The 18,430-nt window shown below is 34.6% G+C and overlaps 2 protein-coding genes across 2 annotated transcripts; both read left to right on the top strand.

The window, feature by feature from the left end:
* The first annotated feature begins 1,534 nt into the window (after positions 1-1,534).
* LOC144973491 (uncharacterized) lies at positions 1,535-4,547 on the top strand. Its single transcript, XM_078915974.1, has 3 exons — positions 1,535-1,663; positions 2,815-2,988; positions 4,277-4,547. Exons 1-3 carry the CDS (start codon positions 1,630-1,632, stop codon positions 4,387-4,389), a joined length of 321 nt encoding a protein of 106 aa, XP_078772100.1. The 5' UTR covers positions 1,535-1,629; the 3' UTR covers positions 4,390-4,547.
* A 4,829-nt stretch (positions 4,548-9,376) lies between these two features.
* Positions 9,377-18,228, top strand: LOC144973490 (growth factor receptor-bound protein 2-like). The gene is made up of 5 exons (XM_078915973.1): positions 9,377-9,735; positions 12,083-12,180; positions 13,369-13,494; positions 15,302-15,467; positions 16,058-18,228. Exons 1-5 carry the CDS (start codon positions 9,658-9,660, stop codon positions 16,271-16,273), a joined length of 684 nt encoding a protein of 227 aa, XP_078772099.1. The 5' UTR covers positions 9,377-9,657; the 3' UTR covers positions 16,274-18,228.
* The last annotated feature ends 202 nt before the right edge of the window (positions 18,229-18,430 follow it).

Here is an 18,430-nt window from a genome sequence, read left to right as displayed (position 1 = left end):
ACATTGTTGTAAAGACAATGTTTTGCGTCATTTTTAAAAGATTTCCATGACAAAAATGAGCCCATAATTAATTGGGTTATCAGACCTGTAAATAAGTGCACCTTATTGTCTACCCTATTTTGTCCAAAATTAGAAATCTGACAATTTAGCGACAGACATTTTTGAGTAATCTTATTTGTCATTTCTCGCTCTATTTGTAAGAAGGATTATAACAATAACTGCAAACTTATTACTAGACTAATTTGCTAATATAACCTCAAATACAGCCTTGATTGTTAATGGCAAGTGATAAAGATGGATTGTTCCTGCATTTCAACCGACGAGTCCACTGCACTATAAATTCTAATCTTCCTTTTCTTCTTATCTATAAAATGATTTCAGGATTAAGGCAGGCCGACCTAGCTACGAAGATTGAATTCTAACATAATTTATATGTCAAGTCTTTGCGTGTCCTGTCAATTATCCATTAATATCTCATGACGTAATAATTCAATGTTCATTTGGAATGCAGCTTGGAAGTGTGCTTTCAAGTAAAATACTCACAACTTCCCCCAGTTGAATATAACGAACCAACACTCAAAACAACATATAACCTTGAACGTTTATAGTCTGATTGATATAATTTAGGTAGAACTAATCGTTTAAATGACTGTCTAAAAATAATAACAAAGACTGAATGACGTCAACTTCGTTCCTTCTATACAGCCCAAATTCCTTCCCTTTGCTCTTGTCCAAAATAATAACTCTACCCATCCAATTCCTTCTCGGCTTTACACATTCCTGTAGCATCCGGAACCATCAATTCACCGTCGTCGTTGTCCTCTTCAATCTAATTATCTGTCCATCCCTTACTCTATACAACAGCTGTTGCGTTTACATTGTGCTTTACAGTCAACCATGATGATGAAGTAATCTCTGGCTAAGCTTCTACGTGGGGAATGCAATGTTCTCTGAGCTGAGAAAGCGCTTCCAATGTTTTGCATTGCCAGGAGAAGACACTTCCGGGCGCAAAAAGCTAACTTATCTTCATCATTGATGTTGCTAGGCAATTTTGCTCACTTGTGCTGAGTGAGGAAATAAGATAAGAACAAGTAAAAGACGAATAATTTCCGGTAGTAAATTGCCAGGTCATGCATCTAGAAGTCGCTTTCAAGACGGAACAACGAATGTGGATTGAAAAGCACTAAGTCATAGTGTAAACAATCATCATAATTATGTTACTGCAGAAAAGAAGTACCAGCACGAATTCATATAACCTAATCTTGATAGGTTATGGTCAATGTGTACACATTTGCAGGTCTTATAACCCAAATGATTATGGGCTCATTGCTGTAAAGGAAATACCCTCAAACCACCGCAAAATATTGTCAATTACAACAATGTTAAAGCACGCCCCATATTTGTATCCAGTTATCAGGCCTGCAAATATATGCACGTCGGTTATGGTAATAATGATTAAATAATGGAGTAGGGATTCACAAACAAACAAGCAAACCCTAGCCACATAACGTTATAAGTGCCTTCTACTGTTTATAATAATCTTTAGAATCAGCACAAAGAAACGTGGCAATTACTTTTGTTATAACTCAAGGATCCTAACGTGTTGTTTGTAAGGATTTTATTTTGAAAATGAAGGTTTTGGTAGCCCTTGTATTTCTTTTTGGTAAGTTTTATTTTCTATTATTTTTTCGACGTTTGAATTTTTTTTATGAAAAAGAAAAAGGAAAAGAAAAAGAAGAAGAAGAAAAAAAGATGTTATTTGGGGGATCTATCAGAAAGGATTATCCGCTTTGGTGGAAATATGACTGAGGGAGAAAGAAAGAGAGAGAGAGAGAGAGAGAGAGAGAGAGAGAGAGAGAGAGAGAGAGAGAGAGAGAGAAGGAACGGTAGATGGGCAGAAGGAAAGAAAGATATAGAGAGAGACAGACAGACAGACAGGGAGAAAGAGAGAGATAGAGATAGATAGAGAGAGAGAGAGGGGGGGGAGAGGGAGAGAGAGAGAGAGAGAGAGAGAGAGAGAGAGAGAGCGTGAGGGGGAGTGTGTATGTCTATGTGTGTGTGTGTGTGTGTGAGAGAGAGAGAGAGAGAGAGAGAGAGGGAGAGAGAGATAGAGCTAAAGAGAGAGAGAAGAGAGAGAGAGAGAGAGAGAGAGAGAGAGAGAAGAGAGAGAGAGAGAGAGAGAGAGAGAGAGAGAAGGAACGGTAGATGGGCAGAAGGAAAGAAAGACATATAGAGAGAGACAGACAGACAGACAGGGAGAAAGAGAGAGCTAGAGATATATAGATAGAGAGAGAGAGAGAGGGAGAGAGAGAGAGAGAGAGATAGAGATAGATAGATAGATAGAGAGAGAGATAGAGATAGATAGATAGATAGAGAGAGAGAGAGAGGGAGAGAGAGAGAGAGAGAGAGAGAGAGAGAGAGCGTGAGAGAGAGTGTATGTCTATGTGTGTATGTGTGTGTGTGTGAGAGAGACAGAGAGAGAGAGAGAGAGAGAGAGAGAGAGAGGAGACTAAATGATTTCTTTTGATATGATACGGAATAAAAAGTATCTAACAAAAATAAGTAAACAATGGTGTATTTTGAATAAATAGTTAAATAGATAAACAAATAATTTATTAAATAAACTTACCTATAAAAAAATCATAAATAAATGAATAAATTAACAAATAAACAAACGATGAGATAAATAAATGAATGAACAATTAAATGAATGAGTGAATGATTAATAAATAAACAATAAAAGATTAATGTCGTCAGTTGAATATAGAAGTCTATATATAGATATCTATTTTTATACCTATCGACGATGAGCAGTAGCGGCCAGTGCGGTGGAGAAGAGGCAGTTTGGGATATGTGTGGAAGAATGTTCCTTAGCCTCGAATAGTAAGAGCCAGCTCATCAGATCCCTCACAAGTTCTGGCCAATGCCTCGATGGTCAAGTTTGTGCATCCAATGGTTGCGGACACACTTGTCAACCTGATCCAAGAGGTAAGGCTATCTGTTTTCATTTTAAGCTGCATTGGTTATGTATAGATTTGTAGTTTTCAGGTCTTTGCAGCAGGATAATATAATTTACAGGACAACATGTACGGTAGAAAATATGTTGAGCAGAAGTTTACAGCAATATGTACAGCAGTAGAGTGTACAGCAGGTTGACTTCAAAATGTATTATTAAAAAAAATATATAATTATATTTCAGTCAAATTAAATTTTATAAACATAATATATGGCTATGAAGTCTAGTGGTATGACATTCGCTTTCGGATCGGAAGGTTCTGGGTTCGAGCCTCGCGCTCGGCGCATAGTTGAGTCCTTGGAAAAAGGCTTTTTACTCACATTCTCTCACCGTACTCAGGTGTAAAATGAGCACCTTGCCGTTAACGGCGTTGTCTTTGTCCGAAAAATTGTAATATCGCCTAACAGGCCTCATGTCCCGTCCTACATGTTAAATGTTGCTGTTGGCCAAGGACCCCTTGTAAAGCGCTTTGAGCACATTAAATGGATATTGCGCTATATAAAGCTCAATTAAAAAAAAAATTATAATTAATATGAAAACAAAGGCGGACTGTCTTCACATAAGTCAATTAAATCATTATCAAAATAGAAATATAGTTAAAGAAAAATAAACAAAAGTATTAGGTTAAAGCATGAATACTACTCATTATACATTGAATTAAATATTCATTAAAGTGACAGACTAATGATACTTAACATGAAATATGAATGGATCACATGAAATGATAATAGATTATTAAATACAATGAATTATACAAGTATATCTCTGAGAACGAAATACGGCTATAAACCAAAGATAATATAAACATGAATCATAATAATTAAGATTAAAAATAAAAACTTACATTTCTGGTGCGCTAAGTGTCGAAAATGTAACCAGGACAATCTAGTAAAATACACAATGGGCTTAGACCCGAAACTAATATAATATTAAAAATACGGGTGAACACGGGTATGTGCTTGATGCTGATGTATGCCATACGTTTCAGTGTAAAAATCCACCAGGCAAGTGTAACAGATGGAGGTTCAATAAGGTGGTCTAGTGGTGATCTGCACGGTGGAAGTACTGTATTGGTATCTTTTTTTTTTTTTTAAAGGGTTGTAAATTATTCTGATCTAAATAGAAGTGGTGGTAGAAAAACAATCTGGGAGAGGATTTGCTGTGAGCTTAAGCTTTAAAAATAATATTCTTCAGAAATGCTCTCTACAAACATTCATCATAAATACATTAACATGTTTTATTTGCTTCTTCATTCAACAGCAACGAAATGCTCTGGTTTTATGTGTGCCATGTTCTGCGAGGCAGGGTTTCAGACTGGACCTGATGGATGTCCCGTCTGTAAATGTAACGACAGCAAAGACATTATAGGATAACTGGACCACTCCATTCCTGATTTGAATAGGATTTTCACAGATAGCTCATTGGTCGAGATTCAATTAGTGGTTTGGAGTCTAAAGATGTCACGATTGCGGGTCCATGTTTATGTGTATAGTTGTTATTTAAAATATATTTTCTTTGTCCATTCAAATTGCTAATTGTGTTGCATATTATAATTGTACGCTATATATCCTTTGGTGTTATATTGCAGTGGGCGTAGTGGCCGGGTGGTCAGGGTGTTTTACTGTGACCTGGAAGGTCCCTGGGTCAAGCCCCGCTTCAAACACTGTCGTTTTTTTATTCCTTGGGCAATTTATTTACCACCAATATGCTCACTTTGGACATCCGGAGTGATTCCTGTTGACATCAGTGCATTGTACTGTGAGCCGGTAGGTCCCTGGTTCAAGCCCCGCTTCAGACACTTTCGTTTTTTATTCCTTGGGCAATTTATTTACCACCAAAATGCTCACTTTGGACATCCAGAGTGATTCCTGTTGACATCAGACGTTTGTTTAATGGATTCTCTATACTCCTTCATGGAATACCTAGGCAACGGGCGAGCAGAAAGACATAATTTTTTTTAATTTGTTAAAATTCTATTACAATTCGATTTTCATGTGAAAAAAAAACAACAAACCAAAACAAAACAAACTGTAGACGAATTCCATATCTTTCTTTCTTTTCTCTTTTTTTTTTCTCTTTTATTCCTTTATTCTGTTTCTTTTCTTTTTACATTAAAAAAAGTATTAATCTACTATTAAAAAAAAATATTTGGGTGGCGGGGGGGGGGGGGGGGGGGGGGGTGAAGAGGGATTAAATCCATTAATGTCAAAGAGGTTTGCAGCTCAGGTGTCCCGGTGATAAGAAACACTCGTCTCTTGACTTGCGGGTTCCGGATTCGGGTCCCATTGTTGACGGCCCAAAGTCGATTCCTTGTAAGAGGCTCTTTCCTCACAATATCTCATCATAATAATATGAATTATGAGAAACAATCTCTGTCAAAAAAATAATGTAAATAAAAAAAAAAAGAAAAAAAAAGAAAAAAAAAAAAGAAAAGAGAAATACCTTGCCCTATGTGATAAGTGTTGCTGCAGGCACGTTATAGTAATATGTGGCAATGCATTTTGATAAATTGTAAAGCAGCTATAAAGCGCGCTTTTATGATTGCCTTATGCTCTTGTGTTTTGTTGTGCTTCATGTATTCCTCCAGAATCAGATAAACAAATTTGCATTGAAAATAAAATAAAATAAAGTAGTGCAAGACAAGACAAGTCTTAAAAAAAAAGGAAAAAAAAAAAACAAAAAAGAAAAAACAAAAACAAAAACAAAACAAAAAACAAAAAACAAAACAAAAAACAACAAACAAAAAAAAAAAAAAAAGAAAAGAAAACAAAACACAATAAAAAACAATCGAAAAAAAATAAAATACAAAAAAAGTAACAACAAAACCTCCAACAGAAACACACACTAAAACAATAACAAACAAAAAAAATATCAAAACAAAACAAAAATTCCCAACAAAAACACACACTAAAACACAATAACAAACAAACAAAAACAAAACAAAACAAAACAAAACAAAAAAACCAACCCCCCCCCACCCCCCCCCAAAAAAAAAGAAAAACAAGAAAACTAACAAAACAAACAAAAACAAAACAAAACACAGACACACAATAGCAAGGACAATCAAAAACACAAAAAAAAAAAAAAAACAAAAAAAAAAAAAAAAAACCCAAAAAAAAACAAAGCATCATTTTTTTTTAAGCTACAAGAATAAACAAACAATCATAGAACAAAACACGGGGAAACAAATAAAACAGGTTAGTTAAAGCTTCCATGGTCTGTGGTCACGAGAAACATTCATAATTAAAATCTTGCTCTTGCTCTTGTCCACACACAAATCAGTGGGAATAGGTTTTGCGAAAGTCTGAAGTGCGCTGCTCAAAACGCTTGAGCCCGAGACTTCTACCGTATTTGTAGTAAGCCTACAGTCAAACCCGCCATTATAGAACCTTCTATAAGACGGAGATTTCCGACCCCCCCCCCCCCCAACCCCCTTCCCACGTCCAACGTAAATTTTTCTATTTTGACTCTCTGTCTGTATACCAGAACCTGTTGAACGAGAAAACGAACATTAAAATTCCCCTCCCGTTGGAAAAACAAACAAACAAACAAAACCCTTCAGCTTTGTATCATTGATCACTATAGATAGTCATAATTAAATATCTTAAGTTTGTCTTTTTGATTTAATATTTTCACGATATAACGGACTTTCCAAAATAAGCGGGAGAAAGACCAGTGGCGTGGCATGCTTGTAACATAAGGTGGTGTCAGAATCAGAAGAAAATGACTAAAAAACATGCTGTATTTGTAAATACAAAAGGAAGAAAAAAAAGTAAAAGCAGAAACTTACTCAAATAAGTAAGAGGCGGTATATAGGTACCATTTCTCAGTTTTATTTTTAAAAATATTGTTATCCATTTAAAAAATATTGAGCGGTGCCAGGCACCAAATCAACCAATATAGCCACGCCCCTGACAGAAAGACTATTTCCTGATATCGGATCCAAAATTTCACCCCTCTTTGATGTGCCCCGTCCTGCTGTAAGCCAAATAAAGTTTATGATTTTGGGCCGTGAGCGTTGCATCACTGCTTCCCGGATACTCAGAAACTATTTTTTATAGTGCATAATTTGTTACTCAGTGCTCATTATGACTCTTGCTGGTGATAACTGGACGGCTGGTCACTGAAAAACAAGTCTCGCTGGAATGGCGGCGTTTGTATACTCACATCAAACACATGTTTCCTCGGTATTCTATTTCCGGACACAAAACTTCTTACATAGAAGTCGGTTACGACTGGACAAAACACATAGTTACCTCCTTAGTTCTGACACGGTGGTCGTCTATAGATAGAATGAAATTGACGTAACTCGGGTCTTTGTTATTGCCTTTTGGCATCCACGATTATGAGTAATTATCACTTAATCGTGTTATCCAGACTATAGATAGAATGCGCTTGGCCAAGTAGTTCACAACATTGCCATCCGGAAGTATAACGGACCAACACACAAACTCTGTGTAACCATGAACTTTTATAGTCTGGTTAATACAGTTTAGTGAGAACAACTCACAAACGCGGATGGCAAAAACAATAACAAAGGCCTGAGTGACGTCATCTGCATACTATCTATTAGATAGAACGAAGATGACGTCACTCAGGCCTTTGTTATTGCTTTTTTTTTTTGCCACCCATGTTTGTGAGTAATTCTCACTAAACAGTATTAATCAGACTATAAACGTTTAAGGTTACACATAGTTTTGTGTGTTGGTTCGTTATACTTCCGGATGGCAATGTTGTGAGCTTCTTAGCCAGGCGCATACTATCTATCGGCTTGAGGGATGGGACCTGAAAATTGAAATTTAGAATAAAATAAAATAAAATAAAATAATTAAAAAAATCCCTTTATTCATCCTAAAGGGGAAATTTGTCTCTAAGGTCTTTTCCAAGGGAAGACTGGAATAACCCAGGCGTCCGCCGCAGTGCCGCGCCGCAAATTGAGCTAAGGCAAGATGACTTGCTCAAGGCCATACAGCGCATCGCCGGGTAATCGAATCCCGTACCTTTCGGTGCCCTACGGCTGAGCCATGCTGCCCCATTCTTTTTAATTCCTTGTCATGGTCTGCGCGCGCAATTCCGTACAAATTCATGTAGGTTATAAGTTAATAAAATGAGGGGCTTATGTTCGAGAGATCATTCTTGAGAGCGCACAAATTAATGCCATGTTAACAAATTGAGGAGATTGGTTCATTAGGTTTTACTGTTCATTTGCTACTAATGAGAGTTTAATAGTTTTTATATAGCGCAATATCCACTCGAAGTCTCAAAGCGCTTTACAAGGGGTCCCAGGCCAACAGCAACACTTAACAGGACTTAAGGACGAGACATGGCGCCTGTTAGGCAATATTACATTTTTAACGCTGTTAACGGCCTGGTTCTCATTTTACACCTGAGCACGGTGAGAGAATGTGAGTGAAGAGCCTTTCCCAAGGATTAAACTATTCCCCGAGCGAGCGAGGCTCGAATCCAGGACCTTATGATCCGAAAGCAAGTGTCATACCACAAAACCACATAGCCGCACGAACACCTATTGGTCAATTCAGTGGATTAGCAGGTGATTGGTATGGTTGGTAACTCAATCAAATACTATCAGTGTCAGTATTTCTCACATTTGGAACTTTATTTTGGCACGAATATGGACCACATCACATGCAGGCATAGAAAACGATAGAAGGAAAGGGATATACAAACTGTAATATCCTCGATGTCAACAACACCAGCAGCAAAACAAAGACAAACAAACATACAAGAAAACAAAAGCAAAAACTACTATGTCGTACGTTGAGCGTTATCTGAAAACAATTGAGGATCCAGTCATTTTCCTCACGTAAGCCAACATCATGTCGCACTGCACAATATTTCCTAAAATTGAATAAAATAAAAACCAAAGGACTTAAACAATAATAAGAATAAAATGAAATATATATGAAGGATGAGGAACGGCCTACGTGCAGTTATTTGCAGGTCTGATAACCCATTGCAACAATGACAAACTAGGCCCATAAGCGTTTTCGGATGTCAGACCTGCATGTGTACACGTCGGGAACGGCATTACACCAGTCAGATAACTTTAGTAGGATTCTCTGTGACTGGCCAACCTACCTGTTGGGATCTCCGCTAAAAATACCTTGAATGTACCCCATCTGGCAAAGTAGCTATTTTGTCATAACCAATTTCAAAATGAATTAAAGTGAAGGGAAAGATTAGGCTATAAAAATTCCTGGGGCATTCTGTTTTCAATTAAAATCAACTTCAAAAAGTAGTTTTGATTTTCCAAAGATAATATTATATTAATGAATTTATAAATAAGAACATTTCCCCCCCCCCCCCAGGAAATATAATATATAAATTTGACTGAGATGCAAAAATACGACTGGCAGACATGGTGCTGTGACGCATCTCGATAACATTCATCCATTACATATTCCTACAATAAAAACGAAGTTGTTTATCAAAATAAGGAAGTCTGTATTCATTTTTGATGGATTGAGAGATGTTAAACAAGTAAATCATCAAGCTGTATATTATTTGTGTGCTGAATTATAGTTGAGAACACCGGTGATACATTGTATTCTATTTAGACAACAGTTAAAAGTTTGTTCCTTTCATTTTCTCCCTATCTGCTGATCATTGACTCGAACAAGATGGAGGCGGTGGCTATGCACGATTTCACTGCCACAGCTGACGATGAATTGAGTTTTACAAAAGGAAGTATAATTAAGGTGAGAATTATATGTGTATTTGAATAATAAAAGGCAGAATCGACATTTTTAGGACGCTAAAATACAGTTCGAACTGATAACAAGTTTAATAACTAACACTCCCTTCGGCATCGTTATCACCAATCCAATTCTTGACTCTGTCCTCCCAGGACTGGGAAATAATAACTCGACTAACTTTGTTTCTATGGCAAGCTTACTTTGCCTTGGCCAATGGCATTGTCATGAAAGTTATTACACCTTTTCATGATTTAAAGGAAGAACGAAAGGAATGATGTGTATATTCCACCGCAATGGGCGCCGTGAAAGCATAAAATTTGCTCGAGACGTTACTAGACTAGACATTAGAATTAGGCAGTTTCACTTTCAGTTAGAGTAGAAGAGTTAATATTACTATCACTAACACAGTGTTCAACACACTGTCACTGGTGACGATATCAAAATTTTGCAGAAAAGAGAGACCTTGGCATATTTTTTCAAAAGAATTCCATCCAGAAAAACGCCAGGATTTGAGACTGACAAATAAAAAATATAATTAGACTTAGACTTAGATGACTGTCGTTATTGCCAGACATGTCTGCCAATAAAGAAGACTGATTATTAGCAGACACTGTCTGGCAATAACGAAAAGGCCAGGCTTTTGCTTATTGCCAGACAGTGTCTGCTAATAATCAAAAGTCCAGGTTTTTGATTATAGTTTGATCACGTTGGCAGTTGGCAGAAAGATTTTATGCAAAATGCCAATTCTGAGCGTGAAAAATACCAAATTATCAGAAAAAATGCTAGTGGTAATTTGTGTCCCAAATCAGTTAAAATTTCAAGTGATATTTAACACAAGATGAAAGTGAATAGTGCTCAAATGCAAAATCCAGCTGTTTTAAAAAAAAGCAAATGGCAGCATTGAAATTGAAATGTAAGTTTTTGATGCTTTGAACTGAAAAGGTCAAACTGGCAATTCTGTCTTTGCTTTTCAACCAGTAGGAATCTTTTTTTAACAAATCGTTTCATTTCCTGCCTTCCTCATACTCATATCAAATAATGCAATTTATTATCACACTTCCACAAAATAGATCCAACAACATGTTATCCGAATCAGAGATTAAAATAACTGTCAAAACAAGGAAGCAAAAATGGTGGAAAATTTCTAGCGCATATATATATATATATATATATATATATATATATATATATATATATATATATATATATATATATATTATATATATATATAATATATAAAAAAACAAAAACCATGAAATAATAGTGCTCAACTTTAGAATAAAAGGAGCTATTTATAAACATTTGAAATTAAGATAGTTTGACTTCTACCGTTGTTATCGAGCGTTGCTCGATAACAACGTTGTAGAAGTCAAACTATCTTAATTTCAAATGTTTATATATATATATATATATGAATTTTAAGTTACACAGATGTCAGTGGGTTAGACCACCTTTCATTTTGTTCCTCTTTGCTGCACTGGTTCGAATCCGCTCACTCCCTCCCATTTAAAAAAAAAAAACTTTACAAATAATGTTAATTGTTTTCCTTATTGCTGCTTTTATACCGAGCAGGAGTTTATAAAGTAATTGAATTTTTTATTTCTCCTAATCATTTGTTCTGCTCTGGGTTTTTTTTTCCAATATTTATTATTATTGTCTTTGATTATATATTGTTGTTTCGTAACGAGTCTTTTCTTTTCTTTTTCTTTTTTCTCCTTTTTGCCTCAATTATTTTGTTTTATCTGAGCAAAATATTTTATATATATATATATATATATATATATATATATATATATATATATATAATGTCGTCAGTTTCTCGTCAATTTCTTGTCTCTTCGAACATTGCCATTATTTTATGTTCTTTTTGGAGTTTTCGATTTTTGAGCATTTCTCATTTAGCCATTCCTCCTTTGCCTCTTTACATCTCTTCTTTATTTTCTGATCTATTCTCATATATGATGGTTTATCTTTATCATGTTTTCTTTCCTTCATTAATTTTAGTATCTCATCCTTCATCCATGGTTGTTTTGCTTCATTTTATTGCTTTGGTAATACTATTTCATTTGCCTCTGTTATGGAAGTCTTGAGGTGATCAGTATCATTCTTCTCAATTTCAGATTTTTCTTTGATGGCTTCATCTTTAGTGTTTATGGTTAGCTTCTCATACATATTGCTCACTTCCACTGAGTATAAGTATAAGCTGCTAACTTCCTGCTATCTTGTTTTCCTTTTTGGTTTGATTTTCTTGATCGGGATCTTGAGCTTAAGTCATCTATTCATTCTCTCTCTATTTTTTTTTTTTTCATCTAATAATTTGTAATTAGATTTTCATTGTTTTCTTTTCCAGGTTTTAAATACAGCAGAAGATAAAAATTGGTACAAGGCTGAGCTTGAGGGAACAGAAGGTTTTGTACCACACAACTACATTAATATGAAGCCTCATCCGTAAGTTTTTAGCTTTGTTTTATTTTAAAAAAAGGCTTTTCTAGTCAAGCTTTTTTTTTTCTTCTTTTTGTAATGCATGGTTCATCGTGTAACACATTTTAAAATCATATTTTCTCATGTTTATCAAATACACCGGAATACACAGCTGCTAGGAAAAAAAAGTTTAAATTTGTACTTATATACTGATTTGAATTTGGATTATTATGAGCTTAATTCTTCTAGGTTTAAATTGCCCATAAAATCAATTTTTAAACGGCAAGTCATTTCCTGTAACTGGATTTTAATGTGATGATGAGTCAATTTGAATTTTTGTCTTTAAAGATAGGAATGCAGTTCTGCTTTTATTTAATTGAAATTGATTAAATTGATCTTATGATGTTTGATTAATGAATGTGTCATGGTTTCCATGTAAAACTATTGTGTATAACTAACAGCAGACTGTGTCGAGTGTTCAATAGAAAATGAATAACATTGATTGGTCACAAGATAAGTGAAAGGAGTTGGTCAAAGTGAGAATTTTCAAGTTTTTTGTTTTTGTTTTTGGAGTGTCCAGTTGTGGCAATCACTTGAACACCCTCCTTTTTTTTTTTCTTTCATTCGTAAAATCTATTTTTAACAAGGAAATATCAATCTGTTTTTCCCTTTTCATATTTTCATTTTTAAAACTACCATTTAATCAACCACTCTTTTCTTTTGCCAGGTTTTATTACTATTTATTATTTTTATTACACATATATATTGTAATATTAAAATAATTTTCTGTACTTGAAAACATTAAAAACGAAAAGTAGATTTCAAAATTTCGTATTTTTGTGGATCAAGTTAGGTAGCTTTCAAATGCAAAAGCTATTTATATTAGTTTTATTTAGAATATATATATATATTTATCACTTTTTGTTTTAGATCAACAACAGTTCTGCATTGTATAAATTTATAGACTGAGATGATTTATTTTATACTTTTTAAATGCTCTACAATACGCTGTTGTTTCATTATTTCTTTTTGTTCGGATTCGTTCTTTGTTTTAAAAAACAATTTAATTATTCTTTTTATGTTGTTGTTTGGGTGATTTACAGATATTTCTTTGATAAATCATTAAACTTAGAAATCTTTTGTCTTTTCTTGATTAATATATATTTTTAAAGTTTATTTTATTTAATAATACGAGCACTCCCCTCTATATTACAGATGGTATTATGGCAAAATCACTCGTTCTAAAGCAGAGGACCTAATGCTGGGAAACAAGCAGCCTGATGGAGCATTCTTAGTACGCATGAGTGAAAGTTGCCCAGGGGATTTCTCTATTACTGTTAAGTAAGTCTTTAAGTGATGGGTATTATGACTTAATTAAAACTGTTTGCAGTCTTTCAGTCTCAGTCATTAATATTTTTCAAAAGTCTCTAATTATTTTTCAAATTCCTTAAAAAATATATTTCCCCTTTTTGTTTGTGTGTGCATGCCTGTAAATCTTCCGACCGTAAGTACTAATGTAAAAAAAAACAAAAAAAAAAACATTATTAGTAAAAATAAAATTCATAACGTCAAAGAACAGAACCAACAAAAAAGAAAATATAAGAGGTTTATTTCGTTCCTCGAAAAAAATCAGATTTTATTCTGTTTTGAACCCCGACTTAAAAAGAAAAAAAGAAACTTTTTATTTGTCGCATCAAAGACAAAACAAAACTAGACCGTCTATCAGTTAGCTATATTATCATGCCACCTACAACCCCCTGCCTACTGTGAGAGAGGGTTGCTCAAGTTCGCGTGAGTCGTCTAACACACACCTAGTCAGTAAATAACTGGCACGCACAGAGTTTGTCGAACCGGGCCGTTTCTCTCTATTTTGCTACTGACACACATGCATTTCTCCGTCTCTCTTTTCTCCTTCTTATGGGTTCTTTGTTTCAGTCTATATATTGATCGGAAAAAAATAATGCGAAATAATTCTTATTCTTTGAAATATATATTCTTCTTCGAAAGCTCTCAGTGGAAGTATACTTTCCTCATGACCATGATTGCTTTAATCTTTCTCTCTTTCCTCCTTCACACACAACCACACCGCCACTTCTTCTTTTCTTTCTTCTTCTTCTTCTTCTTCTTCTTCTTCTTCTTCTTCTTCTTCTTCTTCTTCTTCTTCTTCTTCTTCTTCTTCTTCTTCTTCTTCTTCTTCTTCTTCTTCTTCTTCTTTTATTAGAATTAATCCAAATAAACGAAAGAATCAGCTTAAAAATTGAACACAAACAAACAGGAGCGAAGATACACAGCTTCTCGTGTCAAGCACACATCCTTCAAATCTTCCTTTCATTTTATAGCTTACTCAGACCTGGGCCCAAAAATGTGTGCACTCTCTTAAATAATTGGGATTTTTTTTTGGTACCATAAAATGACCTCATTATAAATGAGTTCGGGAAAGTGACAGGATTTGACTAGTCAATCTACATGTCATATCTGTGTTGTGTTTATTAATTAATCCATATTTTTGTCCTGTTGGTCTTATTCGCATGTTCAAAAAGTTTCGACAATTTTTTCACCAACCATTTTACAGGCCTGAGGGTGTCAATGTGATAAAAATAAAAGATAACATTTTCTTATTTAAAATGGTAGACACATTTTGATTCACAAGTTTATAATTCTTTTTGTAGTGTTTTTAAATCTTTTTTCTTTTTAGTACTTGTAATTTGTATCGCAAATCTGAATATACCTGTAAACACGACAAAGAAAATTTGCAATAACCTGTTTTGACCTATGATACTGCTGTAACTTTAATTTCAATTGTATTAAAAAAAAATTTTTTTTTTTGGCATTGACCTGTATAACTTATTCTTGAACATTTTTTTCTGATTGCTGCTTCTCGCCGCATAGTTGAGTCCTTAGAAAAGACTCTTTACTAACATTCTCTCACTGTGCTCGGGTGTAAAAATGAGTACCCGGTCGTTAAACAGCGTTGTCTCTGTCCGAAACAAAAAAAAAAATGTAATATCGCTTTGGGCAGTCATGAGCAGTCCAGATGTTGTTGCTTTTTTTTTTTTTTTTTTTTTTCAAGGGAATGAATTCTCGTTTTATTTCAGAATGAAGGAAATACATCTATGTTGACTTTTTTTTTTTTTTTTCCTGTCTACAGATTTCAAAATGGTGTCCAGCACTTCAAGATCTTGCGAGACAACAATGGCAAATACTTCCTGTGGGTGTTGAAATTTAATTCAATCAATGAAATTGTAGAATATCACAGGAAAGCCTCGGTCAGCAGAACGCATGATATATTTTTCAAGGATATGATAAACTATGATGTAAGTGATGTAGATTGTGTTAAAAAAGTTATTCTTCAGAGCAATGTGGTGCCTGGATTTGAGCTGTATGGTATTTAGTTTTGTGACAAAGTTAAATGATGTCATGTGTGGACTTGTCGCATTTATTTCATTTATATAGTACAATATCTGTTTAACATGCTCCAACCATTTTACAAGGGGTCTCTATTCAACAGCAACTTTTGTGCAGCTATGTGGTCTGTGGTATGATTCTCGCCTTTGGGTTGGAAGGGCCAAGGTCCTATCCTGCTTCTTTGGTTTGTGATTGTATTTTTGACAGGGGATATTTTTTTTCTGTAAATCTTCTGCCTGTTTGTTCTTGGTTATTTATAATTTAGCTTATGATATCTTTAGGTTATGATTTTGATTTACATTTGTACTATTTTTGTTAGATTGCTTGTTTTTTTGTTTCAGCGGTCTCTCATATAACCTCAATTGTGTTGGAAGAGACCTAAAGCAACAAACAAACACATATTATTATTATTATTATTATTATTTTTCATTGGTTTTCTTGTCATCCTTAAAATCTGTTGTAATATTCACTGTCATTATTTTTCTTTGTCTTCACTTAGGAGGAGACTGTCGTTGCAAAATTTGACTTTGACGCCCAAGGTGGAGATGAACTCAGTTTTCGTAAAGGTGACATCATCAGAGTCACAGAAAAAGTTGACCACAGCTGGTGGAGGGGAGAGAAAAATGGAAGGCAGGGAATGTTTCCCAAAACATACGTGGAAGTGGTCAAAAACGATAATCAAGATGAGTCAGTTAGACAGCAGATGGTACTATGAAAACGGAGATGGAATCAAAGCTTCTTCTTACGTTGTCCATATTAAATCGTGAAACAATTCAGACAGATTATGGAGTACTGCAAAATATTTTTAAAAATCAAATTGGATTTTTAATTGATAATGCATTTTGGAATTGAGAAATATAAATGCTTTTGCCACGGTGACGCTGGTGGGGACATTTTACCTTTCTTGATTTCATATTGCAAAAGTGCAAAAGAAAATGAACAAGACTGCGACTCATCATTGATAAGAGTGTCAAGAGTGTGTGTATAGATATTTTTTTTTGCTTTTTTTTTTGCTTTTTTTTTTTTTCAACCTCCTTCATTTGAAATGGTAGATGTGAGAATTGGCACGAAGAAGAGTATAAGAATCACTTTTGTTTTTGGTGTGGTGAATAGGAAACAGTTAATGAAGTGACTTTGTGTTTTAAAGGACACCGCTGTTGACTCTTGAAGTTTGTGAAATTTGTGACTTTTTCAATTGATGATTTTCGTTTCAATTGTGTGCAAAGATTATCAACGTCTCTAGTAGTATTGCCCATGGGATATCTGAGTGTCGTTATACTTGCTTGAATTTTATTTGGTAGAGACCGGTTTCTTTCATTTGAAATACTGTACGATGATCAAAATGCCATGCTTACATCTTGGGGGTTGATATTTTTCTTGTCCTTTCAAGATAAGTAAACCTTGTGTTAAGTAATGTAAGGCTTTGGTGAACATTTATGTGTCTGGATTGTAGGATAGTGTCTCTTTATCAGACATTGGTGTTAGTTACTATAAAGAAGAGCTTATATGTCGTAGCGCAATACCACTAAATATGTTTCGAGAGGTCCCAAGCCAATTGCAAAATTTTGCATATTGGACAGGCATGATGCCTGTACTGTTAGGCACCATGACACCAGACCTGCCTAGTAATATGACAAATTAGTAGAAATACGAATTTCTGGCTCCATTTACAGAACTGTATTCTCCTCTTTGACTCAATAAATCTAGTTGAGAAGGAAATTTTAGCTCCTTAGAATCTATATTCAGGACTTTGAATGAACCGTTATAGGATCATGTTGAGAGCAAATTGTTTTTTTCTAAAGCTATTTTATGTTAATTTTTCTATTTTTCCCTTGGAAACTACGAATTTTTGAAATTTCATGTAGGCAGCTCAGTAACTTTATGACAAGAGACAGCAATTTTACAAGCCAAGTACTCATTTTACACCCGAGTATGTTCAAGGAATGTGAGTGACGAGCCTTTTCTAAAGACTCAAACTTTACACCTTCTGGTTGGGTTTGAATCCAGGACCTACAGGTCATGAGATGAGTATCATACCACTAAACACTTCGAAGGACTATTATAGAAGGATATAACAGAGGCTTTGCATGTACGTCTTGGGGTGGGTAGAAAGGATTTATTGATGCTGTTGACCACCGATCGCACGCACATTATAAGAGCGGTAAATAGCTGAAATTGGTGGAAACCGTTATTGGGCCATTAGTGGAAAGTACTTAGCCAGACTTGTTTCCTATCTAAAGGGTAGGACGGAATTGTAGCTGTTCATTTAGCTATAATTACTAGGAAACCAGGATCAGGTCAAGCTGCATTTGCATTCATTAATTCAATGAACACAGTTGATGTTTTCAGTTTTTTGAAAAAAAAAAAAGTTATTTTTTTTATATTCTGAGATTTTTTGTTATTGATTATGTATGGAGGGAGGTGTTGTATGACTTATGGGTGAGTGGAGATCGCTTGGGAAGAGGGGGGGGGGGGGGGATATATATTTAACAATTCTCTGTTACTGTTGTTATTTCTTCTATCTCTCTTTATCTTGCTGTCTTCTTTTTAGTGACTTTCTGTCCTAGACCTTTGGATCTTTTGTTGAGAAAGTAATAGTTAAGTGCTTGATTCTGTGAGAACCATGTTTAACTCATTATTATTATTATTAAATGTTCTCCTATATGTTTATGCAATTAGTTAAAATAATACTTTAGACAACATGAATATGCTTCATAAAATATTATCATTAAAAAAAAATTATTTTGGCCAAGGAGTTTAGGTACTAGACAAGGTCACCGCGATCCAGATCCCACTATTCACTAAGCAAAGGGAAATAACTCTTCCCTAAATGCGACCTGTTTGTGTTTAAAACTTATTTATGGATTTTGTA

This window comes from Berghia stephanieae, chromosome 5 (genome assembly GCF_034508935.2).
Source record: "Berghia stephanieae isolate SIO BIC M18660-M18661 chromosome 5, UCSD_Bste_1.3, whole genome shotgun sequence".
NCBI classification, from domain to species: Eukaryota; Metazoa; Mollusca; class Gastropoda; order Nudibranchia; family Aeolidiidae; genus Berghia; species Berghia stephanieae.
The sequence above is the reverse complement of the archived record's forward strand: the minus strand, read 5'-3'. Positions and strand labels throughout refer to the sequence as shown.